The sequence below is a fragment of the Felis catus genome, chromosome A2, assembly GCF_018350175.1.
Source record: "Felis catus isolate Fca126 chromosome A2, F.catus_Fca126_mat1.0, whole genome shotgun sequence".
Classification (NCBI taxonomy): Eukaryota; Metazoa; Chordata; class Mammalia; order Carnivora; family Felidae; genus Felis; species Felis catus.
Genome location: NC_058369.1, coordinates 75,384,063 through 75,406,674, shown reverse-complemented (window position 1 = coordinate 75,406,674; position 22,612 = coordinate 75,384,063). Strand labels below are relative to the sequence as shown.

The following is a 22,612-nucleotide window of genomic DNA, read 5'->3' as shown; positions in this document are numbered from 1 at the left end:
TGTTTGCCATGGGACTTTCCTTAAATTCAATCTGTTATTGGTAAAGAAGGATCCTAACAAGGCACTCAGAAGCCAGGCACTCCAGTCTGCTCACCTCCTCCATGTATGAACCTTTTTGGAAGCCACCTCAAGTTCTGGTGCACATAAAGTCCTCCTTATCTTTTTTTTTTTTTTTTTAATTTTTTTTTAACGTTTTTTATTTTTTGAGACAGAGAGAGACACAGCACGAACGGGGGAGGGGCAGAGAGAGAGTGAAACACAGAATCGGAAGCAGGCTCCAGGCTCTGAGCCATCAGCCCAGAGCCCGACGCGGGGCTCGAACTCACGGACCGTGAGATCGTGACCTGAGCTGAAGTCGGACGCTCAACCGACTGAGCCACCCAGGCGCCCCCCTCATCTTCTAAAACATAACACCAAGATACAAGATGGCAGGGACAGCTGGTAGCATACTACGAGGCACCAAAAACGAACACCTATCACTGGGTTAGGCTCTTGGAACTTTACAAGGAGCTGCAGACGGTGCCTTTCCCCGCCATCAATAAGCAAGCAGATCTTTTCCAATCTCCTTCCCCATTCCTGCACACCGCGCCCCCCCCCCCCCCAGGTTTCTCTTCATTCTGCCTTTGGCAAACCTAGTTCTGAGTCTCCAGCATCAATGGGTGGCTGCTCTTCTGTGTACAAAATCACCAAACAGTACTTAGTCCTTTTTCTTTAGCCCTTTCAAAGAGCCAAAGGAATTAGCTGTAGGAAATTATAAAGGAACAGAGGAACTGGTCACAACGTATGCAGACTAGAGATTTTCACGGTCTATGCAGACACGCAGACACGAGTGGGCATCAGGGTCTCACCTCGGCTTTATCTATCACACACGACCCACAAATCTGCTCCCTTTCAACCCCCTGCTTCCCTGTATTACTTTTCTAGATTTCTTACCACTTTCCCATTGGGAGAAAGTAACTATGACCGTGTCAGAATGGCCGTACCTCATAATCACTTTCCAAAAATTCATGTAAGATCATTTCATAGATGAGTGGTTTCAGAACTGGGTCTCCCCTTGGCAAGTAAGGACTAATAGCCTAAGGAAGGAAAAGGAAAAAAATCTTTTCAGAAGGGACAAAACGAAACCATACTCCAATTACATAGAAAATGTAAACGTACAGAGATCTTTTGCCACCTATCGTAGGGTTATGTTGATAAAACCATCACAAATTGAGAATATTTTAAGTCAGAAATGCTTTTAAAGTACCCCCCTACCGAACATCACAGCTTAGCCGAGCGTACCTTAGATGTGCTCACATCACTTACATTAGCCGACAGTTGGGCAAAATCCTCTAAAAATAAAAGCACACGGCCTGCTTTTATTAGAAAGCATTGAATATCTCTTAGTTTACCAAGTATTGTACTGAAAATGAAGAACAGAATGGCTGTGTGGGTAGAGAATGCTCGTGAGCATATGGGCTGCTGACCCAGGTGATGGTGCAGCTGACCTAATCGGGAGTTCCCCTTGGCTGCCCTGCCCGGCAGTGCGACAGAGGCTTGTCCCATGTATCACAAGCCCAAGAAAAAATCCGAATCCAAAGTACGGTTTCTACTGTGTGTCACTTTTGCACCAATGTGAAGTTGAAAACCCAGAAGTTAAACTACTGTAAGTAGGAGACCATCTGTGTATTTTTACTTTTAAAAACGTAAGGCAACAGATGGGGCGCCTGGGTGGCTCAGTCAGTTAAGCATCTAACTTCAGCTCAGGTCAGGATCTCATGGTTCCTGAGTTTCAGCCTCGCATCAGGCTCTGTGCTGATGGCTCAGAGACTGGAGCCTGCTTTGGATTCTGTTTCCCTATCTCTCTGCCCTATTCTCATTCTGTGTGTGTGTGCTCTCTCTCTCTCCCAAAGGTAAACAATCATAAAAAAAAGTTGTTTTTTTTTTTAATGTATGGCAACAGAGTACTTTAGAAAATTATTATGAAAAAAATCCAAATAAACTCTGTCTTATAACACATTACAATATATATTCAAAAGTATCTATGACATGTACGTATGAATGAATGATGAATAAAAAACTGCCTCAGGTTAAACTTTCTCTCTCTCTTCTTCCTGATACTTCTAAATAATAGGAGGAAGAATGTCGCAGAAATAAAAGCTTTACCTTAAGTAATCAAGGAGTTACAGGTCACCTATCCCTATTTTTTTCCTTAAAATGGAATCTATCACTCTTTAAAAACTTATAATCATCATTTGAAATTAAGGGAAAATAACACACCTTGCGTTCTTTAGCCATTGGAGTGCTGTGTTGAGTGCTGAATTTCCAAACACTGTTAAATGACCCTGCAGTGCACTATGTACTCATCACCCTACTCTGTCCTGGGGACACAGACCTAGAGTCACCATCCCAAGGGGCTCAAAGCCTCAGAAGGATGGCATGCACACATCTAAACAGCCAACTGCAAGCCTGTGTGCTAAGTGTTCTAAGAAAGGGGTTCACAAGGTGCTGGGTGAGCAGAGGTGGAGCCTATATACCGAGGCAGATGCAATGGACACCAGGAGTCCATCAGGAAAAGAAAGATGGGGAAGGGCAGAAGGAATAGCGTGGAGCCATGGATGCGCACTGTGTTCAGGGAGACCAGAGGGGCTCAGAGACGTGGGACAGGGGTCACAGAAGTGAGCTAAATCTGGAGAGAAAGGGGAAGTGAGGCAATGAAAGCAATTTGGATTTTATACTTCAAGCAGAAGGGCAGGGAGAAGAGCAGATTTAATTTTTAAACCACTAGCCCTGGGTAGGGCTGTTCGTCCGTCTGTCAGAAGGCCCCTGCGACGGCACAGACGAGAGTCAAGGCAGCAGCAGTGGAGGGGAGGAGAGGTGCTGACAAGGTAAGACAGAGCCGCAGATTAAACAGAATCGGGAGGCAGCTCAGATGTTCTCATCAGGGCAGCGGCTGTGAGCCGTAAAGCATGGAGGGATGGGTGTATCGTGAAGTCACAGATACAGACTGAGAGAGGGAGGACCAAATTTGGGAAAGCAACGGATTCATGTTCATCTGAGTAATTGTTATCAGCAGTTCATGCAAGTAAAAATGGCCATCACGCATTTCCAGGACAGACACTGAATTTAAAAGAGAGGTATGGGTTATGGAGCCATCAGCGTACACATGGCCACAGGACTGGATAAGATCCTCCAGGAGCAGCCCAGTGAACAAGACAAGAAGTGTCCCTGGGGGAAGAAGAATAGCATGCGGGCAAAAGTGCAGATGTCACAGGGCGGGCAGCCTGAGCAACTGGGAATTTTTTTTTTTTTTAAGTTTTTAAAAAATTTTTTGAGAGAGAGAGCACTAGTGGAGGAGAGGGACGGAGGAGAAGGAAGAGAGAGAGAAGGTAGGGGGAGGGTGGGAGGGAGAGAGGGAGAGAGACTCTCAAGCAGATTCCACACTCAGTGTTCAGTGTGGAGCCTGACACAGGGCATGATCCCACAACCCTGGGATCCTGACCTGAGCTGAAATCAAGAGTTGGCTGAGCCACCCAGGCACCCTATAACTAGAAATTTTTAAGAACATATTCATAACTCTAAGAGAAGGTTCACAAATATTGGGGGGGGGGGAATTAAATATTTTAAACAAACATAACAATATTATTTAATCTGGATGTTGTGCAATAAATTGAAAGGTAAATCGTTTCCTTCAAAGGAAACAATCAACAAAACTAAAAGGTAATCTTCAGAATGGGAGAAGATATTTGCAAATGACCTATCAGATAAAGGGTTAGCATCTAAAATATATAAAGAACTTATAAAACTGAACATCCAAAAAACCAATAATCTAGTTAAAAAAATGGGCAGAAGACACAAACAGACATTTTTCCAAAGAAGACATACAAATGGCTAACAGATAAATGAGAAGATGCTCGACATCACTCATCATCAAGGGAATACAAATCAAAACTACAATGAGGTTATCAACTCACACCTGTCAAATGGCTAAAATTAACAACTCCAGCAACAACAGATGTTGGCGAGGATGCAGAGAAAAGGGAACCCTCTTACACTGTTGGTGGGAATACAAACTGGTGCAGCCACTCTGGAAGAGAGTATGGAGGCTCCTCAAAAGTTAAAAATAGAAGTACCCTACCTGCGATCCAACAACTGTACTAGTAGGTATTTATCCAAAGGATACAAAATTACTGATTTGAAGGGATACACGCACACCAATGCTAGCAGCAATATCAACCACAGCCAAATTATGGAAAGAGCCCAAATGTCCATCGGCTGATAAATGGATAAAGAAGGTGGAATATTACTCAACCATAAAAAAGAATGAAATCTTGCCATTTGCAATGACATGGATGGAGCTAGAATGTATTATGCTAGGAGGGCACTTATCACATCAACAAGCATGAGGGGCACTGGGTGTTGTATGTAAGTGCTAACCACTAAATTTTACACCCGAAACTAATAGTACACTGTATATTAACTAACTGGAAATTAATAAGAACTTGAAAAAGAAAAAAAAAGAAGGTAAAGACATGAAATATTGAATTACGTGTTATAGTTACATGGTCAAACTTTTCATCTGTCTTCCAACAAATAAAATATTATTTGAAAAGTACATTAATTCTTCAGTGCATTTGAAAAACGACTCATGTTTTTATAATCTGCAGGATGAGACTATACCTGCTTTCCGTATTCATTAGAAAGGACATTAAACACTTCATCTAAACACAGAGAGAACTGGAGTGATGTAAGAAGGTATAACATATAGGTATATGTTTTATACACATGAAGTATAAACCAGATTTATGTTCTGATGTTTCTTTCTAGCTGAGATAACACTCACTTCCCAGGAAGAAACTGATTACTATGGTCTTCATTTTATTTCCGTCTCAATATTAATATCCTACATACAAAAATTAAGAGTTAAAAATAAGGCTAGCTTACCTTAAGCTGTCCAATTTCTTTAAATTTATAAACTTCATATTCCCAGAGGGCTGCATTTTTCCCAAGAATTTTCTGGCATTTGCTGGCAGTCATCCCAGGGAGAAAGGAAAAAGAAAAAAAGAAAAAAAGAAAAAAAAGAAAAAAAAGAAAAAAAAGAAAAAGAATAAGTAATACATTTCCTCTATTGGTTTAGATAAATCTCTCATCGCAGAGTTGTGACAAATTTCTATCTCAAGTGCCAATGAACATAAAGGTATTACTAGACAACCACTTGCCTGCATATACAAGGTTGACGGAAATCATGAAAATGGATATGAAATACTTAGAAATAAAGAGGAGTCCCTTTCAGAAGACTAAGATTAGGAGTTGTAGGAGTTTTCCCAATGATTATCCCGTTCTGGGTTTCCTACGAAGCCAGATGAGCACTGCTGGTTTGGGAACCAGTCGATTTGGGGCCTTGAAGAAATGTCACCATACCCGAAAGTACCAATTTAAACCGCTTCTTGAATGGCTTGAAATAATAGACTACAAAATCAGACTTCAGAAAATTGGAAGCCTATCACTGTATATCATCTGGAGAAATATTTATATACGAATAAACACTTAATTTAGGCTGCAAAAAACCACGTTTCCCTAAATCTCAGAAAATAATAGGTAGGCCTCAAGGCTAGGTGTCCAAGCTGCTGTGCAGTCCCGCAGGCGAGCGCCCTGAAGCTCCAGGGGGAGCCACACCCACACACACCCACACAATCACTATACAACATTTGTGTTCTTGCAAACCTGAAGCCTGAAATCTGGTCAGTTCTGTTTATTTATTTTTTTTTTTTAATTTTTTTTTCAACGTTTTTTATTTATTTTTGGGACAGAGAGAGACAGAGCATGAACGGGGGAGGGGCAGAGAGAGAGGGAGACACAGAATCGGAAACAGGCTCCAGGCTCCGAGCCATCAGCCCAGAGCCTGACGCAGGGCTCGAACTCACGGACCGCGAGATCGTGACCTGGCTGAAGTCGGACGCTTAACCGACTGCGCCACCCAGGCGCCCCTGGTCAGTTCTGTGTAATTGCCACCCTCTTGTTGGCAGACCCCTCTCCTTGAAGGCAGTGGTACTGACTGCCTTCTCAAGGATGTCTGTAGAAGTGAACAGCCCCGGAAATGAGAGACACAGATAGTGTTTCTCTCCAGAGCCGAGGGCAGGTTGGTGATGATAAAAATACCGTGTTCCTCTGAAGCTAAGGGCAGGCAGGATTACTGCTCGTTATGAAAGAATCAGATGCCCTAAGCTCAGGGTCCCTTCTCCTGTAACACGCCCGATGGCCTGCGCAGTGCCACCCGGCGGCCTTCTGTAGGAACTGGGGCTGTGGGATGTGGCACAAATGTGGACGCTCCGGCTACGGCTGCTGCTGAGGCAGGCCTGCGTCTCCGACCTACGAGTCACGTCTTCTGCCAGCGCCCGTGAAACCGATGTGCTACCTTGTTAGCTTATAAAAAGGGTAAACTCTCACACGCTTCATGTTTTTCACATCCTTCTCATTAAATCCCTTGTTTGGTGAAAATGAGACAGTAGGTGGGTAAGTAACAAAGCCAGGCTGCGGTTAAGGCCGCTAATACTCAAAAATTACCCCTGCAAGAAAGATCTAAAAAAATGCCAACCTCAGAGAATGGCTTATTTTACTGTAAACGTTTCTCGCTTCTACTTATACTAACAAATAATTGTGAAAATATCATTATTACCGTGCTGCTATGTCATACTCTCCTTTCTCCACCAGGTGGTTTATATATGCCAAGCCAATGTCCTAGGGAAAACGACATGAAGGAATTCCATAATTAACTGGAAAAACTGGGAAGGTGAGCCTCAGTTCCTGAGCAGGCCATGACCTTAGGGTCCTGCTGGCACACTACTGCTTAGAATCTGTTTTATACACCTTAGTGTTTTGTACGTAATTATGCTCATTTCCTTCCTAAGCACGTTTAAATGCATCTGCGTTTCTATTTTCACCAGGCGCCCCTAGGTGATTTTTATTGTGGGGGGAAAAGTATATGAGATGTAAATAAACATGGAAATCAATTTTTTTTTATAAATTTTTTTTTAACGTTTATTTATTTTTGAGACAGAGAGAGACAGAGCATGAACGGGGGAGGGTCAGAGAGAGGGAGACACAGAATCTGAAACAGGCTCCAGGCTCCGAGCTGTCAGCACAGAGCCTGACGCGGGGCTCGAACTCACGGACCGCGAGATCGTGACCTGAGCTGAAGTCGGCGGCTTGACTGACTGAGCCACCCAGGCGCCCCAACATGGAAATCAATTTTTTTTTTTTTTCTGGAAATCAATTTTAATAAAAGGGATGCCCGGGTGGCTCAGTCGGTCAAGCGTCCAACCTCAGCTCAGGTCATGATCTCACAGTTTGTGAGTTCGAGCCCCGCGTCAGGCTCTGTGCCGACAGCTGGGAGCCTGGAGCCTGCTGCAGATTCTGTGTCCCACCCTCTCTCTGCCCCTCCCCCACCTGTACTCTCTCTCTCAAAAATAAACATAAAAAAAAAAAAAAAGACCACTAGGTTTCCAGTTTTCATCTGTGAACAATGGTCCTGCATTGGCTGATCTCTAAAGATCCTTCACACTCTTTCCATCTGCACATTCACTGTCACAATTAGCAAAGAAATGGGCTTTCAGTCACCGTATTTTTCCATAGTCCAAAATGCACTGAAAATTGTATCCGAGGTCCTAGATTCGTTTCCATGACACATATGACTCTTATTATGGAGACACTGAGGCAATCTGGCATTATGAAACTACTCTGGATACATTTTGGGATAATGCAAAGAAAACTTCCCCCGCACACAATGGGAAAGTTTTGTATTTAAAGTGCATGTCACAAATCCAGTTTCCAAATTACCCAAAACAGCCTCCTAGCAGGTAGTCAAGCCTCTTGGTTACAAGCAGACACTGATTCAATAAAATGAAATATTTTGACCTTGCAGATTGGAAGGTCTGAAATAAAGTCTCTAAAAGGTAGGAAAAAACCTGTTCTTTTCAAATTACTTTCAGTCTCATTATAACTTATCAAAAGGTAAAGTTATGTTTCAAATAATAAAATGACACACTTACTAGAATCTTATGTCTTTTAATGTTCTTCTGGCTGATTTCAGCTGCCATCAAAGCTTCCTACATTTACAAAAGCACGATAAAGGGAGCAGAAAAGAAGGGAGGGAAAATGGAAGAGAGTGGGAAAGAAGATATTGAGGTTATAAACACTATATTTATTATGTTTTAAAGTTCTAGACTACATAAATAAAGCCCCATTTTCCCATGGCTTTTGCTTCAAGCATGGGCATTTTTAATGTTATGGTTGAATGAACCTCCCTGCATTCAAACTCCAACAGAAGCAGTCAACCAAAATGAAGACTTCTCTTATTTCCATTTGAATGCATTTCCACATTAGGATATTGGAATCACATTTCAGAAACAAATCAAAATACAGCAACATCTCCGGGGTTCAAAGAAACAAAAAAATTCATCTGTCATTCTAAATCTGCATGACGTACGGTGACAAAGGGGCACTTTTCCTTTGTGGGATACAAAAAAACTTGATGCACACAGTTAAGTGTATCTGCAATTAAGATCTCGAAAAACCCTACTTTTACTTTTATCTTGGGAAGTTCATAATTATTACTTTAACACAAATGTCTAAAACATAAAGTTATTTAAGGAACTGCTGGATCTGAAGCAATATGGTAATCACTGAGGTGAACTCTGTGGCAATGCTGGGACTCAAGCTAGTTTATAAATGAAAACCATTTTCCCCCCAAATCCTTTCAGGCGGTTACAAACTTAAAGCAGTAAATGAGTAGATTATTTTGTGTCTGTTTGTTTTCAGCTTATTAGTATGTAAGCCCATCCAGAGAGTTTCTCTAAGCCAACCGTAATAATACCTTTACAGCTTTTAAAGTTAAAAGGTTTTCTTTTTGTTAAAAAAAAAAAGTCATCATGGGACATTTTTCTACTCAAATTAGTCTGAATCCAGACTCGGTGAGGTGGACATCATCATCATCTCTGAACAAGTAGTTCAAACAATTCCAAGTGAGTATTGATTTGATAGCTTAATCTTATGTATGAAATTAGCACAAATGAATGCTGTCACTAACAGACAGAAGGGACAATTCTGAAACACTAGCTCAATTTTATTTTCCTTGAAAAACCATAGGAGAAACACTTGAATAGGCTGCATCTAATGTGCCTCACTCCCTCTACCACACCTCTTCCTCCACTGAACAACGAAACCAGTTAACCTCCTTGTAATCCTTTCTCCCCTCATTTCTGAAAAGAGTATTGGAAAGTTATCAGCCTCCTACCTATTTTTAGCTTAGGGCGTTCTAATTCACCGACATGAAAGATTTATTACACAAACCTTTTATCCTCTGTTGCCACCATACTTTCAGGAAAGTAAAATCAGAACTACCTCATATTTCTTCTTTTCAAGGAGCCAGTCAATGTGGTCATCTTGGTCCCGTTCCTTGGCTACGACAATGTCTCTTGGACTCACGATATAAAAGAGTGACTCCCCTTCAGAGTACTCTGTAGGTGAGGCAAGAAAGGAACAGCGTGGGTGGCTTGGCATTAGATGCTTCAGCAGCAGTTTCAAGGGACTCAGGTTATACAATTCCAGAGGAAACAGAAAACTTGGCTACCTTTGGGCAAGTCTGTTTGGCTCTGTCTGAAGGCAAACAATTATTGAAAAGAAAAAAGGGAGGGAAGGAAGGAATATCAAAAAACTTTGAAAAAATAAGGTAGTTTATAATTCTATGTTTAACACATTAACATTGTGACCTCGGCTGAAAGATGGTGATCAAAATGCTCTGTGTCACCTGTGTGTTAGAATTCATCTTCTGTATATAAACTTAATTTATGGCCATTTACAGCACTGTTCTATTTTTACAGAACAATTACACCCCACAGTTGGCAATAAATGTTTCCTCCTCATCAAGGTCAAGGCCACCTAAAGCATAAATGACAGATGCCCCAGGCCCCGGGGTCATCATCTATCATTTCAGCACATTGTGCACAACGCCAGTCGCGAGGGTTTCCTGCAGAATTCAATTACACAACCTGTTTGGAAGGGTTGCTAAGTGTGCAGTAGAGTTTGCTCTGAGCAAAATGCCTTGATTGGACACTTCCGGTTGTGAATCACATTTGCTTTTTGCCAAGTCCAGAATACATATACTCTTAATTTCTCAACTGATTAGGGGCTCCGTATAAGAAAGCTCAAACTGGGGGCACCCAGGTGGCTCAGTCAGTAAAGCGTCCAACTTCGGCTCAGGTCATGATCTCATGGTTCATGGGCTGGAGCCCCATGTTGGGCTCTGTGCTGACAGCTTGGAGCCTGGAGCCTGCTTCAGATTCTGTCTCCCTCTCTCTCTGCCCCTCCCTCACTTGTGCCCTCTCTCTCTCAAAAATAAACATTAAAACAATAAAAATAAAATGAAAAAAAAGAAAGCAAGCAAGCTCAAACCATATAGAATATTTCTTTATTTCCTTTGGCCAAAATGAGAACCAAAAATATTCTGGAAACAAACAAAAACAAAAACAAAAACATCCATTGCTTTTGAAGCAGGAAAATTTCGAAAAGAAAGCTTAGGCTGTTCTACTTTCATCACTGTATTTTTGGATGATGTGATGACACTCTAGCACAGATGGCCTGGCAATGACCAAATAACAGCCATTCATCCCTGACTTCTGAGTAGTGACCAGCGTATTCGTTCACCCACTCAACAAATTCTCGGCGAACCCCGAGTCCCTGCCGGGCACTCTCCCAGGCGACAGGCATTTGGTCACTAACAGGAAGACGACTGTCTGCCATCCCAGAGCACGCTTTCCAGACGTACACAGTTGGGAGTCATCTGGCAACCATGGAACCATGCTGCCTGATGTCACCGTGGGTGTCACACTCCACAGGGCAAGAGATACAATATAAGAACCAAGCCCACGGAGCCCCTCACCTTGGTCTCCCCCTCCCTTCTGTGGGAGCTCAAGCAAGCTCTGCAGTATACGTCTGAGCCTTGTGCCCTCATCCTCAACACAACAGGCCTGCCCAGATATTCTCTAAGACCCTTCCAGCACCTCAATTTAAATTCCTGGTTGTGCTAACAGCGTGAAAGGGGAAAAAACCCACAAGCGTAAGAAACAACATGAGCCAGAGCCTTGAGCTCTCACCTAGATGATAATCTCGGCACTCATTCTCCTGAAAGCCCCTCACGGTGAGAGCGTCCGAAGAGATCTCCTCACAGGTTTCAGGAAGCGGCTGGATGATATCCAGTCGAGGCCTGGCACGGTATTCTCTCTCCTGGGTGGGGGCGGGGGAGGGAAGGGAGGGAAAAGGCATGTTTTCATTATGTTTCTAGAAACTGTACAGATGCGTTCCAGTCAGTCCTAGTTAAATGCCTTGGTTTCATAATTTGGACAGATGTAGGCCCTTCTAACCACCTGCGTGACAGCCTTGTCACACCATGTTATCTTCTGACTTTTCTGTGAGACCAAGGGGACAGGTGCTACTGAGTCCTTTGGCGGTCCCCACTGCGGCCCGTCCAGCTCCAAGGGCATGGCCACCGCACACTTCCACAACCGGCTTCGGCTCTTCCTCACGAATGTGGGGAAGCATAAAAATAACGTGACAAACTGCCAAGCCACTGCCACCACTGGTACACTCACTGGTGACGCTGAGAAGCCAGGGACCGAGAGCCACGTCTAAGGCAGAATGCGCTCAGACGAAGAGGGCGACGGTGGCCATGTGCGCCGCCCAATGTGACAGACAAGAGTCACTCGTGGCTACCGCGACCGAGAAACAGTTTTTATTTCATTTTAATTAATTAAAACGTAGATAGCCACATACGGTGAGTGACCATAGTTTTGGACAGTGCACCTCTAGGTCAGGAGAGAAGGGGGAGAGAGGGTTTTCTAGGGCCTGTGGCAGCGCCACTAACCTAGAAGGCGATGAGACGCACATTGTTCTCACAGAGCTCATAAGTTACCCCTTAAATTACCTAAGTGAGTATTACTGCTCCACATATCACAGATGAAGGAACGGGGGATGTCGTTGTAGGAAAGAAAAGTCATGTAATAGGGAGACTGCAATGTGTGGCAAAACTGGGACTTACGGTAAACCTCAGACTTGAAGTCAAGTTTGTTTTACTTTGAAAGTTTGTGCTTTTTGAGCATTTGGCACACAGGCATAAAACATACACTTGCCGGTTTTCCGAAGCCTCAAGACCCGCAGCCGTGGGACACTGGCGCAGAGAACCCAGAGGCGGGGCCGCGTGGGAGATGTCCCCCAACTCCCCACGTCCCCCAAGAACCACAGTGAGCCTGCAAGAGTTCTTTGATCCGTTTTGTCAGGTTAACTGAGAGGCAATGACATTAGCTTTGCATCTCATACGTTTAAAAACATGGCAAAAATAAAACAGCAATTATGAAAGATCGACTAGTAGAGGGCAAAAACAAGGGAGTATACAGCAGAATTTTTCACATCTGTGGAAAAATGAGAACCGTCTCAATTTTGAAACAATGGGAAAAAGTGGAAAGGTTGTAATATTTAAAAAATGAACTGCTGTAACAAGGGCAAAAACAAAATCCAAATTAGAACAGCAAGAATAGAAAAAAATACTGGAAGCAAATAATAGTAAAAGAAAACCACCTTGCTTGGCCACATAAATAGCTCCTTTAAATGCATAAGAAAACCATCAGTGATTCATCTTGTTCCTTTACAACCTTTTGCTCACTGGTGGTGCGGCCCCTGCTTATCTGTGACCTTCCCAGGAGCAAGATTTTGGTCTTGCTGGCCTTTGATCCCCAGTGCTTAGCATGATTCTTGCTACACGTATGCTTTGTTAATGAATGGAACAAACATAAGGGAGACAGCTGAATAAATCCAGATGGAATTGTCCACGGCCACTATAAATGATAATGACAGGAGACGACACAGCCATATGGAGAGAGAATGGAATAAGGTTCACAAAAATAGGGCAACACAGAAAAGCGTGCGACCATGACAACAACGGTGCGGAATAACGCACGTACGTGACGGGTGTAATGGGGAGACTATTCTGGAGGAGGATATGCGTGACATAAGGACGAATTTTGTCTAATGTCGCAGTTACACTGTCTTTTTCATATGAGAAAAGAACAAAGGGGGGAGTGGTTTGGCCCCCACGCTTGCTTTACGCCTTTGTCTTAATTTTGTCAGTTTATTCTGTGTTTAAGGATCTCAGGTGTACTTCAGTGCTATATAAAAAGCTACGTGTACTGGCACACACAACTGTAAATCATCCCCAAGACCCTCACAAGTCTTCCTCTGAAGAAATTCCATTTTCTAATGTGGTCTATGGGGTTGGCCTTTCTTTGGTTTCTACTCCTTTGTAATCCTCTTCCTTTATTAGCAAAGGTTTCCTTGCTTCCTTTCTTTTTTCCTCACTTGTGCATCGGGCTTTCCCTTTTTCATTTTACTGCTTCCTTCCTCTGTCTTTCAATCACATTCTCAACCCACCCCACCTTCCTCATCAGAAAGCACTGTATTTTTACTCCCTTGGGAGCCACTGCTTTCCTTTGTTTTCAAAAAAAATAAATAAATAAATAAATAAAATAAATAAAATAATAAAGTGATGTCCTGCAACAGGGCTAGAAGCCAGACCTATTGATTTTAGTAGCTCTGAGTATTCACTTAAGTCTAAAGCATCCCATCGCCTAGCAACGTGGGCGCCCAGAGCTTCAGGTTACTATAGCAATGACTTCCCACCGCAAGTGCTCGCTCAGAGAAACGCTCTCAAGCTACCACTTCAAAACCAGGCCTCCCAGGGTTTTTCTCCCCATTTTAGTCCTAGCCAGTTGAAAAGGGGGGAGAAAAGGAGAGGATATGGACAAGGAGAGCCTTCTTATTGTAGAGGACCAGACAATCAATTTGCAATTTCTTTCATACGTGGCATCTAAGAGAAAATCCTTTATGGTAAGCTCTCCTTGTTTATGCCTTGAAGCCACCCCTGCTCCCTTCCCGGCAGCACCCCTGGACGCTAACAGTGAAGAGAAGCTGGCAAGGGGGCTCATCCAAGCTTCAAAGGAAGACCGAGTGTCTCCGCTGGACGTGGCCTCCACTGGATCACACGTACAGGCTTCCCTCCAAAGTCATATCCAACGATGTTTGGATTCTCTGCTGCTTTCTATCAGCCCTACGTCTCCTTCCCTCACATTTGCATTGATAACTGAGACTTCGCCACAATCCATTTCAAAGCAAAATCAAGCTGCTCGGGATCGGAAGGCCACTGGGAAGGAAGCAAATCTGTCTGGACCACGGGAAATAACGAACTGCCCTTTCCGTAATTCCCTCTGACCACTGGGACCCCTGTTGTTGTGGCAGATCAACTTCATTGCTGTCATTTCTGCTAATGCACAGTGTCAGCTCCGTTTCTTCGCCCTTCAGCAAAAGGAATCCTTCATTCCTTTCGCCTAAAATACCAAGAGATGGAAAAAAGAGGGGAAAAAAATGACTCCCCTTTGCTCAGCAAGAGGAACAAAGGCAGGCAATGAGCGGAGCTTCTGAAAGGTAAATACATAACCTCTGCCGACCTTATTTTCTAGGTCGGGAACTTCTGCTCAGACTACAGCACAGCCCTTTCCTGGGCAATCCGATCTGGGCATAATGCTAAAAACCGAATCCGCACTTCCTTTTGTATTTGGGGTAAAAAAAAAAAAAAGGATAGAATAAAATTACCGTTTTTTCTGAAACCTCTTTGACGTAGGAAAGCACAACAAGCTGGTCACAGAGAGGTGCAAGCCCACTGATGTAGAATTCGGTTTCAAACTGAGACACTGCAAACAAAACGGGGAGAAGACTCCGTGTTAACAGGAGCAAACAGCAGCCCACCAAGGAAAGAACACACAGACTTCGAACGCTGGGTGGATTTACTGGAGAAAGCCAACGCAAAGGGGGTGTGGATAATCACCCTTTTTTGACAATAGTGAAGTGCCAGGAAAGGATATCCGGGAACTCACACTTGAAATTTTCTATCACCAGCAAAAGCAAACCTGACAGTAACACCAGCGTGAACAGTCCAAGGTGACATTGTGAGCAGCTAATTTATAAATGACATAGTTCAACCCCATGAAGGCACTTTTAAACCCACAAAATCCAATGTTAACTACTATTAATGACAATAATAATTTTTTTTTTTAAATGCCTGAGTTTAGGTTTTTCACAATTAGGGCACTGCAGTGGTACAAAAGAGTACTATTTGTAATTATGAAACTATGAAACTAACTTTTTTAAAAAAACAAGAAACATTTTCTTTGAAGACTTGTAAGTTAAAAAAAAAAAAAGTGTTTTAATACAGAGTGCCTTGTGATGAAACACCATGATTCCCTAAGTGCAATAAAGGTCAGAGAAAAAAAGAAATTTCTTTCTTTTCAAAGACATTTAAAAATTTAGAACCAGTGTATCACAGAAGAAGTATATGGATTTAGTTACAATGAAGTTCACAGACCTGACAGCTTAGTGGTTGAAGTACAAATATTGCTACGGTCTGATTCTAATAAATAGCTGCTGTAAACTACTTATAATAAATGACTTTTGTTTTAAGCAACTAAGTTTGGGGTGGTTTGTTACACAGCAAAGCTAGCTGATACAGTAGTGTGGCTGACAGAGACTCTCCCAAGAATCGTGCTCTGCACACACAGACTCATTTGGAAGCAAACTCTCATTCGGACCCACTGCACTGTCTAAGAGTTCCCGGACTCCGATCTTCTCCATAGTTTGTGGTATTAGCTTCAGATTTAATCTCTAGGATGAAACTATTCTTTTCTCCAGACTACGGGAAGTCTGTGTAGCATATTAGAAACAATATTTAATGTAGACTCAAGAGATCTGGGTTATAACTTGAACTTGAACAAGTCATTTAACTTCTGCAGGTATAACTTTTCCCATCTATAAAATAACGGAATCAGAGTAAAAGTAAAATCCCTAACACAGATGAAATAAGGCACCCCTGAATTTTTCTTCCACCTCCTCTCCACTTTCCTTGCAGGTCACTTAGTGTGATTTGTCCCTGCCTGTCTTTATTGCCACCTCCTTATACAACCGTTTTCACAATTTTCACACCGAAATAAAACTGAGGATCCACAGGATCAAAGAAATTACTAAATGGTAACATAAGCATTAAAAAGGTAGTATTTCTTACATGTTGGCCTTGGTTAGATCACACAGGTGGTTATGGTGCCCTGGTAAGAACCAGAGCAGAACTCCAAAGGCAGGTGCTCTGATCCTAGCATTGCCACTAACACTTTTTTCCTGAACCTTTGTGGGCTTCAACTGAGTATCTGTATCCGACACTTGCAAATACTTTCGGTAAAACGGTGGTTACGTGATCAATGTTCACATGAAGTGCACGTGCCAAGGGCTGCCTCCACCACAGCCACGTGCACATATGAGCACATCCAGGGGCACCAGGCACCGAAGATTCTAGAGAAGCTCCCACTGCTGTGTTACGTAGGGGGAGGGGGTGGGGTAAGGCCCGGGGAGGTCTGGAATGTCCAGGTGCTACTGAACAGTGTGGGGCCAGTGATCAAAGAGGTGGCAGTGTCACATTCTAGGAGACACACAGGCATATTAACCAGAGATTTTGACTGCACTGACTCCTGAGGTGGTTAAACCCCATCTGGTAGAAATGGACTTGAGTTCTGCTTTACTAAATTACATTTCATCACTGAAATGCTATACCCCCAGTGCAATCAATCAGTCAGAGATGCCACAGATTCATGGTAAGTACAAGGAAGCTTTGATGTGCTGGTCTACGATAGGCACTTGAGGACGAACACCATCTAGCAAGTGATGGGTGGACAAGATACTCTCCACGTTCAGGATGCTATATACGCTGCTCATTAACAAGGAACACAGGGGCTCTCCCAAGGTAACCAAATACACATCAAGCCCGGATGTCTATGAATGAGCTGTACGAAACAGAACAGAAAAGCTCGGAGATAATTCTGTCCAAATCTTCCCTGCTCTACATACTTATTTCCCAGTGCACAACGGCTTCCATGCATTAGACAGAAGACTTCCTGTTCTCTAATTAAGAACAGTGGAAAATCTAAGGTGTTCCAAAAGAAAACAAGGAGAAATGTCCAGAACCATGTATTTATTTCACTTGTCAATTCCAGACGCTGTAATAAATGCTTTTGTTAAGTACTAAATCTTACCAGACTTTCCTGAGATTTAGTAGTAATTTAGGCAGTAACTAAATTACAAACTAACTAGAAAAATGCTATTTACGAAGAAAGGATGTCGTACGTAAAAACCGTGTCAAGATTAGTGCCAAGAGAAGGAAATGTGGAATGGTAATGTTTATTCTCCTGAAGAACATGCATAAATGATATAAAACGTTATGGGCTGATTTTGTAAAATACCTTCCAGTAATGACCGGGCTTTCTATTTCAAATTTTCCAATGGACCAGTGGAAGTTTCAGTTAATTTATTTTCCCTGAAATTCTGTTCTTTCCCACATATCAATGCTTTTAATCATTCTAATGATGATTCCTTATTTTTTGCCTAAAAGAAAACTAGTTTAAACACACAGAGTTTTTAGGTCTATTGCCACAGAAGCTCATCTTTTAAATGGTTTACCTAAAAAAAGATAAATCACAAAGAAAATAAAGACAAATTTGGTTAGAGAGCACTAAAACAAAACAAGGTCAAAGCTGGTGAGGGGGAAGAAAGAGGAGAGAAAAATGCTATTCCTAGAGGGAGACAAAGACAGTGTGGGGATGGCTCCAGGGCCCTGTAGGGGGCGCTGTGCTCACTTCGAGTAGGACTGATGAAGCAATGAGGTGCCTGTTAGGGCTGAAGCAGTGCTGTGCCCTGGCTTATTCTGGAAGATAAAAATTCCCTGAAATGCTAGAAGAAGAATTCAAGGAAAAAGACAAAAAAAAGAGAGATTCTAAGCATATGGAGAGAAAATATCAGAAGGACTATTCACGGGAAAATTCTATCTAGGAAGGTACTACGGATGCAGAATGGGGACTCTGATGCAGAAGGGGGCCTGGAGTTCTAGATCCGCTCTGTCCAATGGAATATTAACGCAGGCCATAAACACAACTTGAGCATGCAATTTTCAATTTTCTAGTAGCCACATTGAAGAGTAAAAAGAGGTAAAAATTTTAAAATATATTTACTGCAACGTATCTAAAATGTTTTCAACATGGAACAACATAAAAAAAATGAGACAATTTACTTATTTTCATACTAAGTCGTTAGAATCCTGCATGCGGTACAGTTCAATCCAGCACTACAACGGGGCAGCGCAGATCTAGACGCCCGACAGACTGTCTTGAAAGTCCAGTCATTTTACCCAAACATATCTTGATGGTGCTCCTTGTGGGTCACTATTTTCAGAGACACAGGGTATGACTTTCTAGCTTCAACTTTTCGTTTCTTCGTAGTTTCAGGAAATTTTTCTTGAATTACTGTGTTTGGGATCTGCTCCATTCCTTTGTCTTGTCTTTTTTTTTCCTTCAGGGACCCTTACCTGTCAATTGAATCATCTTTGCCAGTCTTTGGTATTTATCATTTCACTGTTAAATCTTTTTCTTCTTGCTTTGCGATGTTTTCAAATTGTCCTCTTTTCCCCCTTCAATTTCTCTGACGGCATGGTCTTTCTGTTTGCCCATGTTCCTTCTAGTTTAATCTTCATTTCTGAAATGACCTTTCATTTATAAATATTTCTTGACTTCTGTCATCTCATTTGAAATTTTCTTTAAATTGATTTTTTTGTTCTTTCATGTCTAATTCAAAAAAAAAAAAGTCTTCCCGCTTGTTCTGGGTGTTTCTTTCTGGTTTCTTGCTTTCATTGCCAACGATGTTATTCTGCTCCTTGTTTACTTTTCCTTAAGCCTGAGTATGGGATTTGACCTTGGTGCCTTTTGGTGCTCATCTGTGGGCGACAACACGGTCCCTGATCTCTTAGGAAGAGGCAGGGGCTGGGACAGCTCCTCAAACATAGCAGAGCGCTCCCTCCTCTGGGAGGGAGTGTTAAAAACCCGGCCTCTTGCTTTCTGAGACTTCCTGGCCCTGTTCCCTCCCCACTTTCACTGTCCCTTCTCTTTCCTTTCTACAGTCCCGATCCTACTCAGCTTTCATGCTCCTCAACGCGGTCCCCGCACCCACTGAGCGGCCAGTGGTCTTCTCCTGGGAACACCCGTCTGCCGTGCGGGAGTTCTCCTGACCTCAAATTCACCAGATGCCCCCTGGCTCCCCTCCACCCTCTACTTTCTCTCACACGGACATGGGCCCCACAGCGGGTCTGGCGGCGATCGGTGGGCCTTCCCGCTCACTCGTATCTGGGGCTCTCAGGTCCACTCTGTCGCTCATTTGTGTGGTCAACGTTGTCAATGTGGTTTTGGTCGCGTGACTTAGCTGTTCCCTTGTCAGGTGACGACTCGGGCAGACTGAAGAGTTATGCTGCCGCTTCTGAGAATCCTCCAAGTACAAAATGCTACAGGGTGACACACGAGCTTTCCATCAGCCAGGCAATGGCGTCAGGGTTAGAGTCACAAATACGCAGGTACTGCTGGACCTCCGACAGCAGACCCGCTAACAGTTTCCAAACGACTGCCGCGTGACTGAAAAAGAAATTAGCAAAACCTTTCTTGTACCTTGCTCCTTACATCTCTGGTTATCAACTACTCAAAAAAAGAATCGCCAAGCACCAATATGGATTAGACATTCTTTGAGAAGTATCAGAATGTTAAAGATCCTGTCTGACTTAAAAGAGCCTGAGTCTAGAACCAAAAAAAAAAAAAAAATTAATAAAATAAAATAAAATACAACACGCTATGCAAAAATGGAAATATACATAAAAAAAGGTACTGTACAAAGCGAGAGAATTTATTTTCAGAAGAGTAGGGAAAAGGGTGAAAACAGCAATGACCATCAGCCCCTCAAGAGCAGGTATGGTGTTTGTAACATGAAAGAAAACAATGCAGTAAGTGCTCATTAAAATGTTTTCATTTTAAAAAAGTATTAGAAATGTATATCAAATTGTAAAGGATAAAAATCAAGATTTTAGGTCTGAACACAAAGACCATTTTCCAAATAATTCACAAGTAGATTGTCTCACTATCAGTGTATTCAGACCTGTAAGTGATATTTAAATCAATATTCTTGATTACTTGCATCTGTATCATATAGGTTTATAAGATACATTTCACTGAAAAATGCAGGCATGAAATACACTAATCTCTTCGGAATGGTAAATGTTTACCTATACCTTTCCCCCAATTCTCTTTCAATTGACTTTTTTTTTAGTTTATTTACTTATTTTGAGAGAGAGAGAGCACAAGCAGGGGACGAACAGAGAGAGAGGGAGAGAGAGAGAGAATCCCAAGCAGGCTCCGTGCTATCAGAGCAGAGCCCAACGTGGGGCTGAAACTCACCAACCGTGAGATCATGACCTGAGCCGAAATCGAGTCACATGCTTAACCTACTGAGCCATCCAGGCATCCCTATTTCAAATGACTTTGTGGACAAAAGTATTTTAGTCTGACTGTTAAAAGAAATGCTGTTTTTCTCTCTTTTCTCTGAGTAACTAAATATAATCGTAGTGTTGTGAACAGCTCCCGTTTAATGAACATTCCCTATGCGGAGGGGCAGGATGCAGAATATTGTACAGACATGATTTCTTTTTACCATAACCACCCTGTACTGATTTTGGGACGGGGGTGGGGGGACTGGACACTAAAGCTCAGAGAGGTTAGGTAGAAGGTAACCTCTTAAGTTAAGTAGAAGGTAACTCAAGCAGGAATCTGAAGGCTTCTTTTTCCCAGATAGAATTCACACTAGAAAGCAAACATCAGAACAAAGATACTCAGGTTAAAAGTGTGCTACAGTTAGTTGGCAGAAATGCAAGTTAAGGCTTTGAGAGTCCTCTGGTGGTTCCGTGGCCGGCGGCCGGGGTGCCTGGCCCCTCCCTTGAATTTGCTGTGCTACAAAGCGCAAAAGCACTCAGCACAATCTGCACTCCTTCTTTGTTCTAGGCCCTTGTTTTCACTTTGTTGCTTTCAAAATCCCCAGCAGATGTGACCCAGAGGATTTGGTATCTTTACTGGAGCTAAATAAAATCATATGCTAGAGATTTTGGCCTCTCAGTCTTAAAAAGCAAACAAACAGGAGTTTCTCAAGCAACTTCCAAACAGGAACAATTATCTTTCATTGTCTTGCATTCACTTATGAAAAAAGCATCGAGGTCCCTTTGTGATACTGCCTTCCTCCCAAGAGAATGTGACCCCTCAGTCGCTAGTATTAGTATTTCATAATGACTCTCCAGTAAGTTTGGACACTCTGTCAGGCTGACCACTGATTTAAGAAAATGCATTTGGATATTACAACATTCCAACATCTTCAGGGCTGTGCTGTGAAGCAGATGCAGGAAAGTAAAAGCGACTTTACCATGTTTCACATCAGCAAACCAGGGAGAAGACCTCATACACAGGCATAAAATAGAAGGGGATGACTAATGGACAAAATAACAAAAACATTCAAGCCAGGAGCCAATAGTACACATAAGACAAAAGCCATTTAAAGCAAGTGTAGTCCGCAATTTAATTGCATATTTTCTAATCAATATTCGCCACACCACTGTGCTAAATGACAGAGCTCAGTTCCTGTGATAATCTCATCTCAACTTTGGCACTCAGGAAGCAGCACGGATGAGGAGTGATTTAGGGAGCGGCTCACAACATGCTGCTTACGCTGCGGAAAAGGTCATAATGGTCAAGGACCTGCTGGGTCAAAAGGGTCAAACCAAGAAGTTACACTTTCAGTTGTAAATAGGCTATTGTCAGAAAAGAAAAGACAAATGTTGGTGAGGACGTGGAGAAACTGGAACCTTGTATGCTGCTGGGGGGAGAACAGAGTGGCCCAGCGCCATGCAAAACAGCATGGAGGTCCCACGAAAAATGAAAAATGGAACTACCGTATGATCCAGCAATCCCACCTCTGCGTATTTAGCCAAAATAATTAAAATCAGTATCTTAAAGAGACCTTAGCGTTCCCACGGTCGCTGTGGCGGCATTATTCACAATAGGCAGGACGTAGAAACAACCTAACTGTCCATCAACAGAGGAATGGATAAGTAAAATGTGGTATATTGACAGACAATGGAATATTATTTAGCCTTTAGAAAGGAGGACAATTCTTCAAGAAAGGAGGACAATTCTTCAAGAAAGGAGGACAAAGGAGGACAATTCTGTAATAATACGGATGAACCCTGAGGACACTATGCTAAGTGAAACAAGTCAGTCACAGGAAGACAAATACCGCATGATTCCATTTCTAGGATGTATTTACAGGAGTCAAACCCATAGAATCAAGGAGTGGAATGGTGGTTGCCAAGGGCGGGAGGGGGAAAGTGGGAAATTGCTAATCAATGGGCCTAAAGTCTCAGTTAACAACATGAGCGAGCTCTAGTGATCTCCTGTTCAACATTGTACACACAGTCAACAGTGTATTGTACACTTAAAAATTTAAGAGGGCAGGGGCGCCTGGGTGGCTCAGTCAGTTAAGTGTCCGACTTCCAGCTCAGGTCATGATCTCATGGTTCGTGGGTTCAAGCCCTGTATCAGGCTCTGTGCTGACAGCTTGGAGCCTGGAGCCTGGAGCCTGC

At 42.7% G+C, this 22,612-nt stretch overlaps 1 protein-coding gene across 2 annotated transcripts in view; it reads right to left on the bottom strand.

Annotated features, from left to right (window-relative positions):
* Positions 1–22,612, bottom strand: part of VPS41 (VPS41 subunit of HOPS complex) — a 186,059-nt gene that overhangs the window by 41,283 nt on the left and 122,164 nt on the right. For both annotated transcript variants that reach the window (XM_006929098.4, XM_006929099.5), the window contains 7 exons: positions 14,674–14,771; positions 11,130–11,259; positions 9,379–9,494; positions 8,028–8,084; positions 6,656–6,717; positions 4,924–5,005; positions 984–1,076 (listed from right to left, as the gene is read on the bottom strand). In XM_006929098.4, coding sequence (XP_006929160.1) covers positions 984–1,076; positions 4,924–5,005; positions 6,656–6,717; positions 8,028–8,084; positions 9,379–9,494; positions 11,130–11,259; positions 14,674–14,771 — 638 coding nt within the window. The remainder of the gene's footprint in view (positions 1–983; positions 1,077–4,923; positions 5,006–6,655; positions 6,718–8,027; positions 8,085–9,378; positions 9,495–11,129; positions 11,260–14,673; positions 14,772–22,612) is intronic.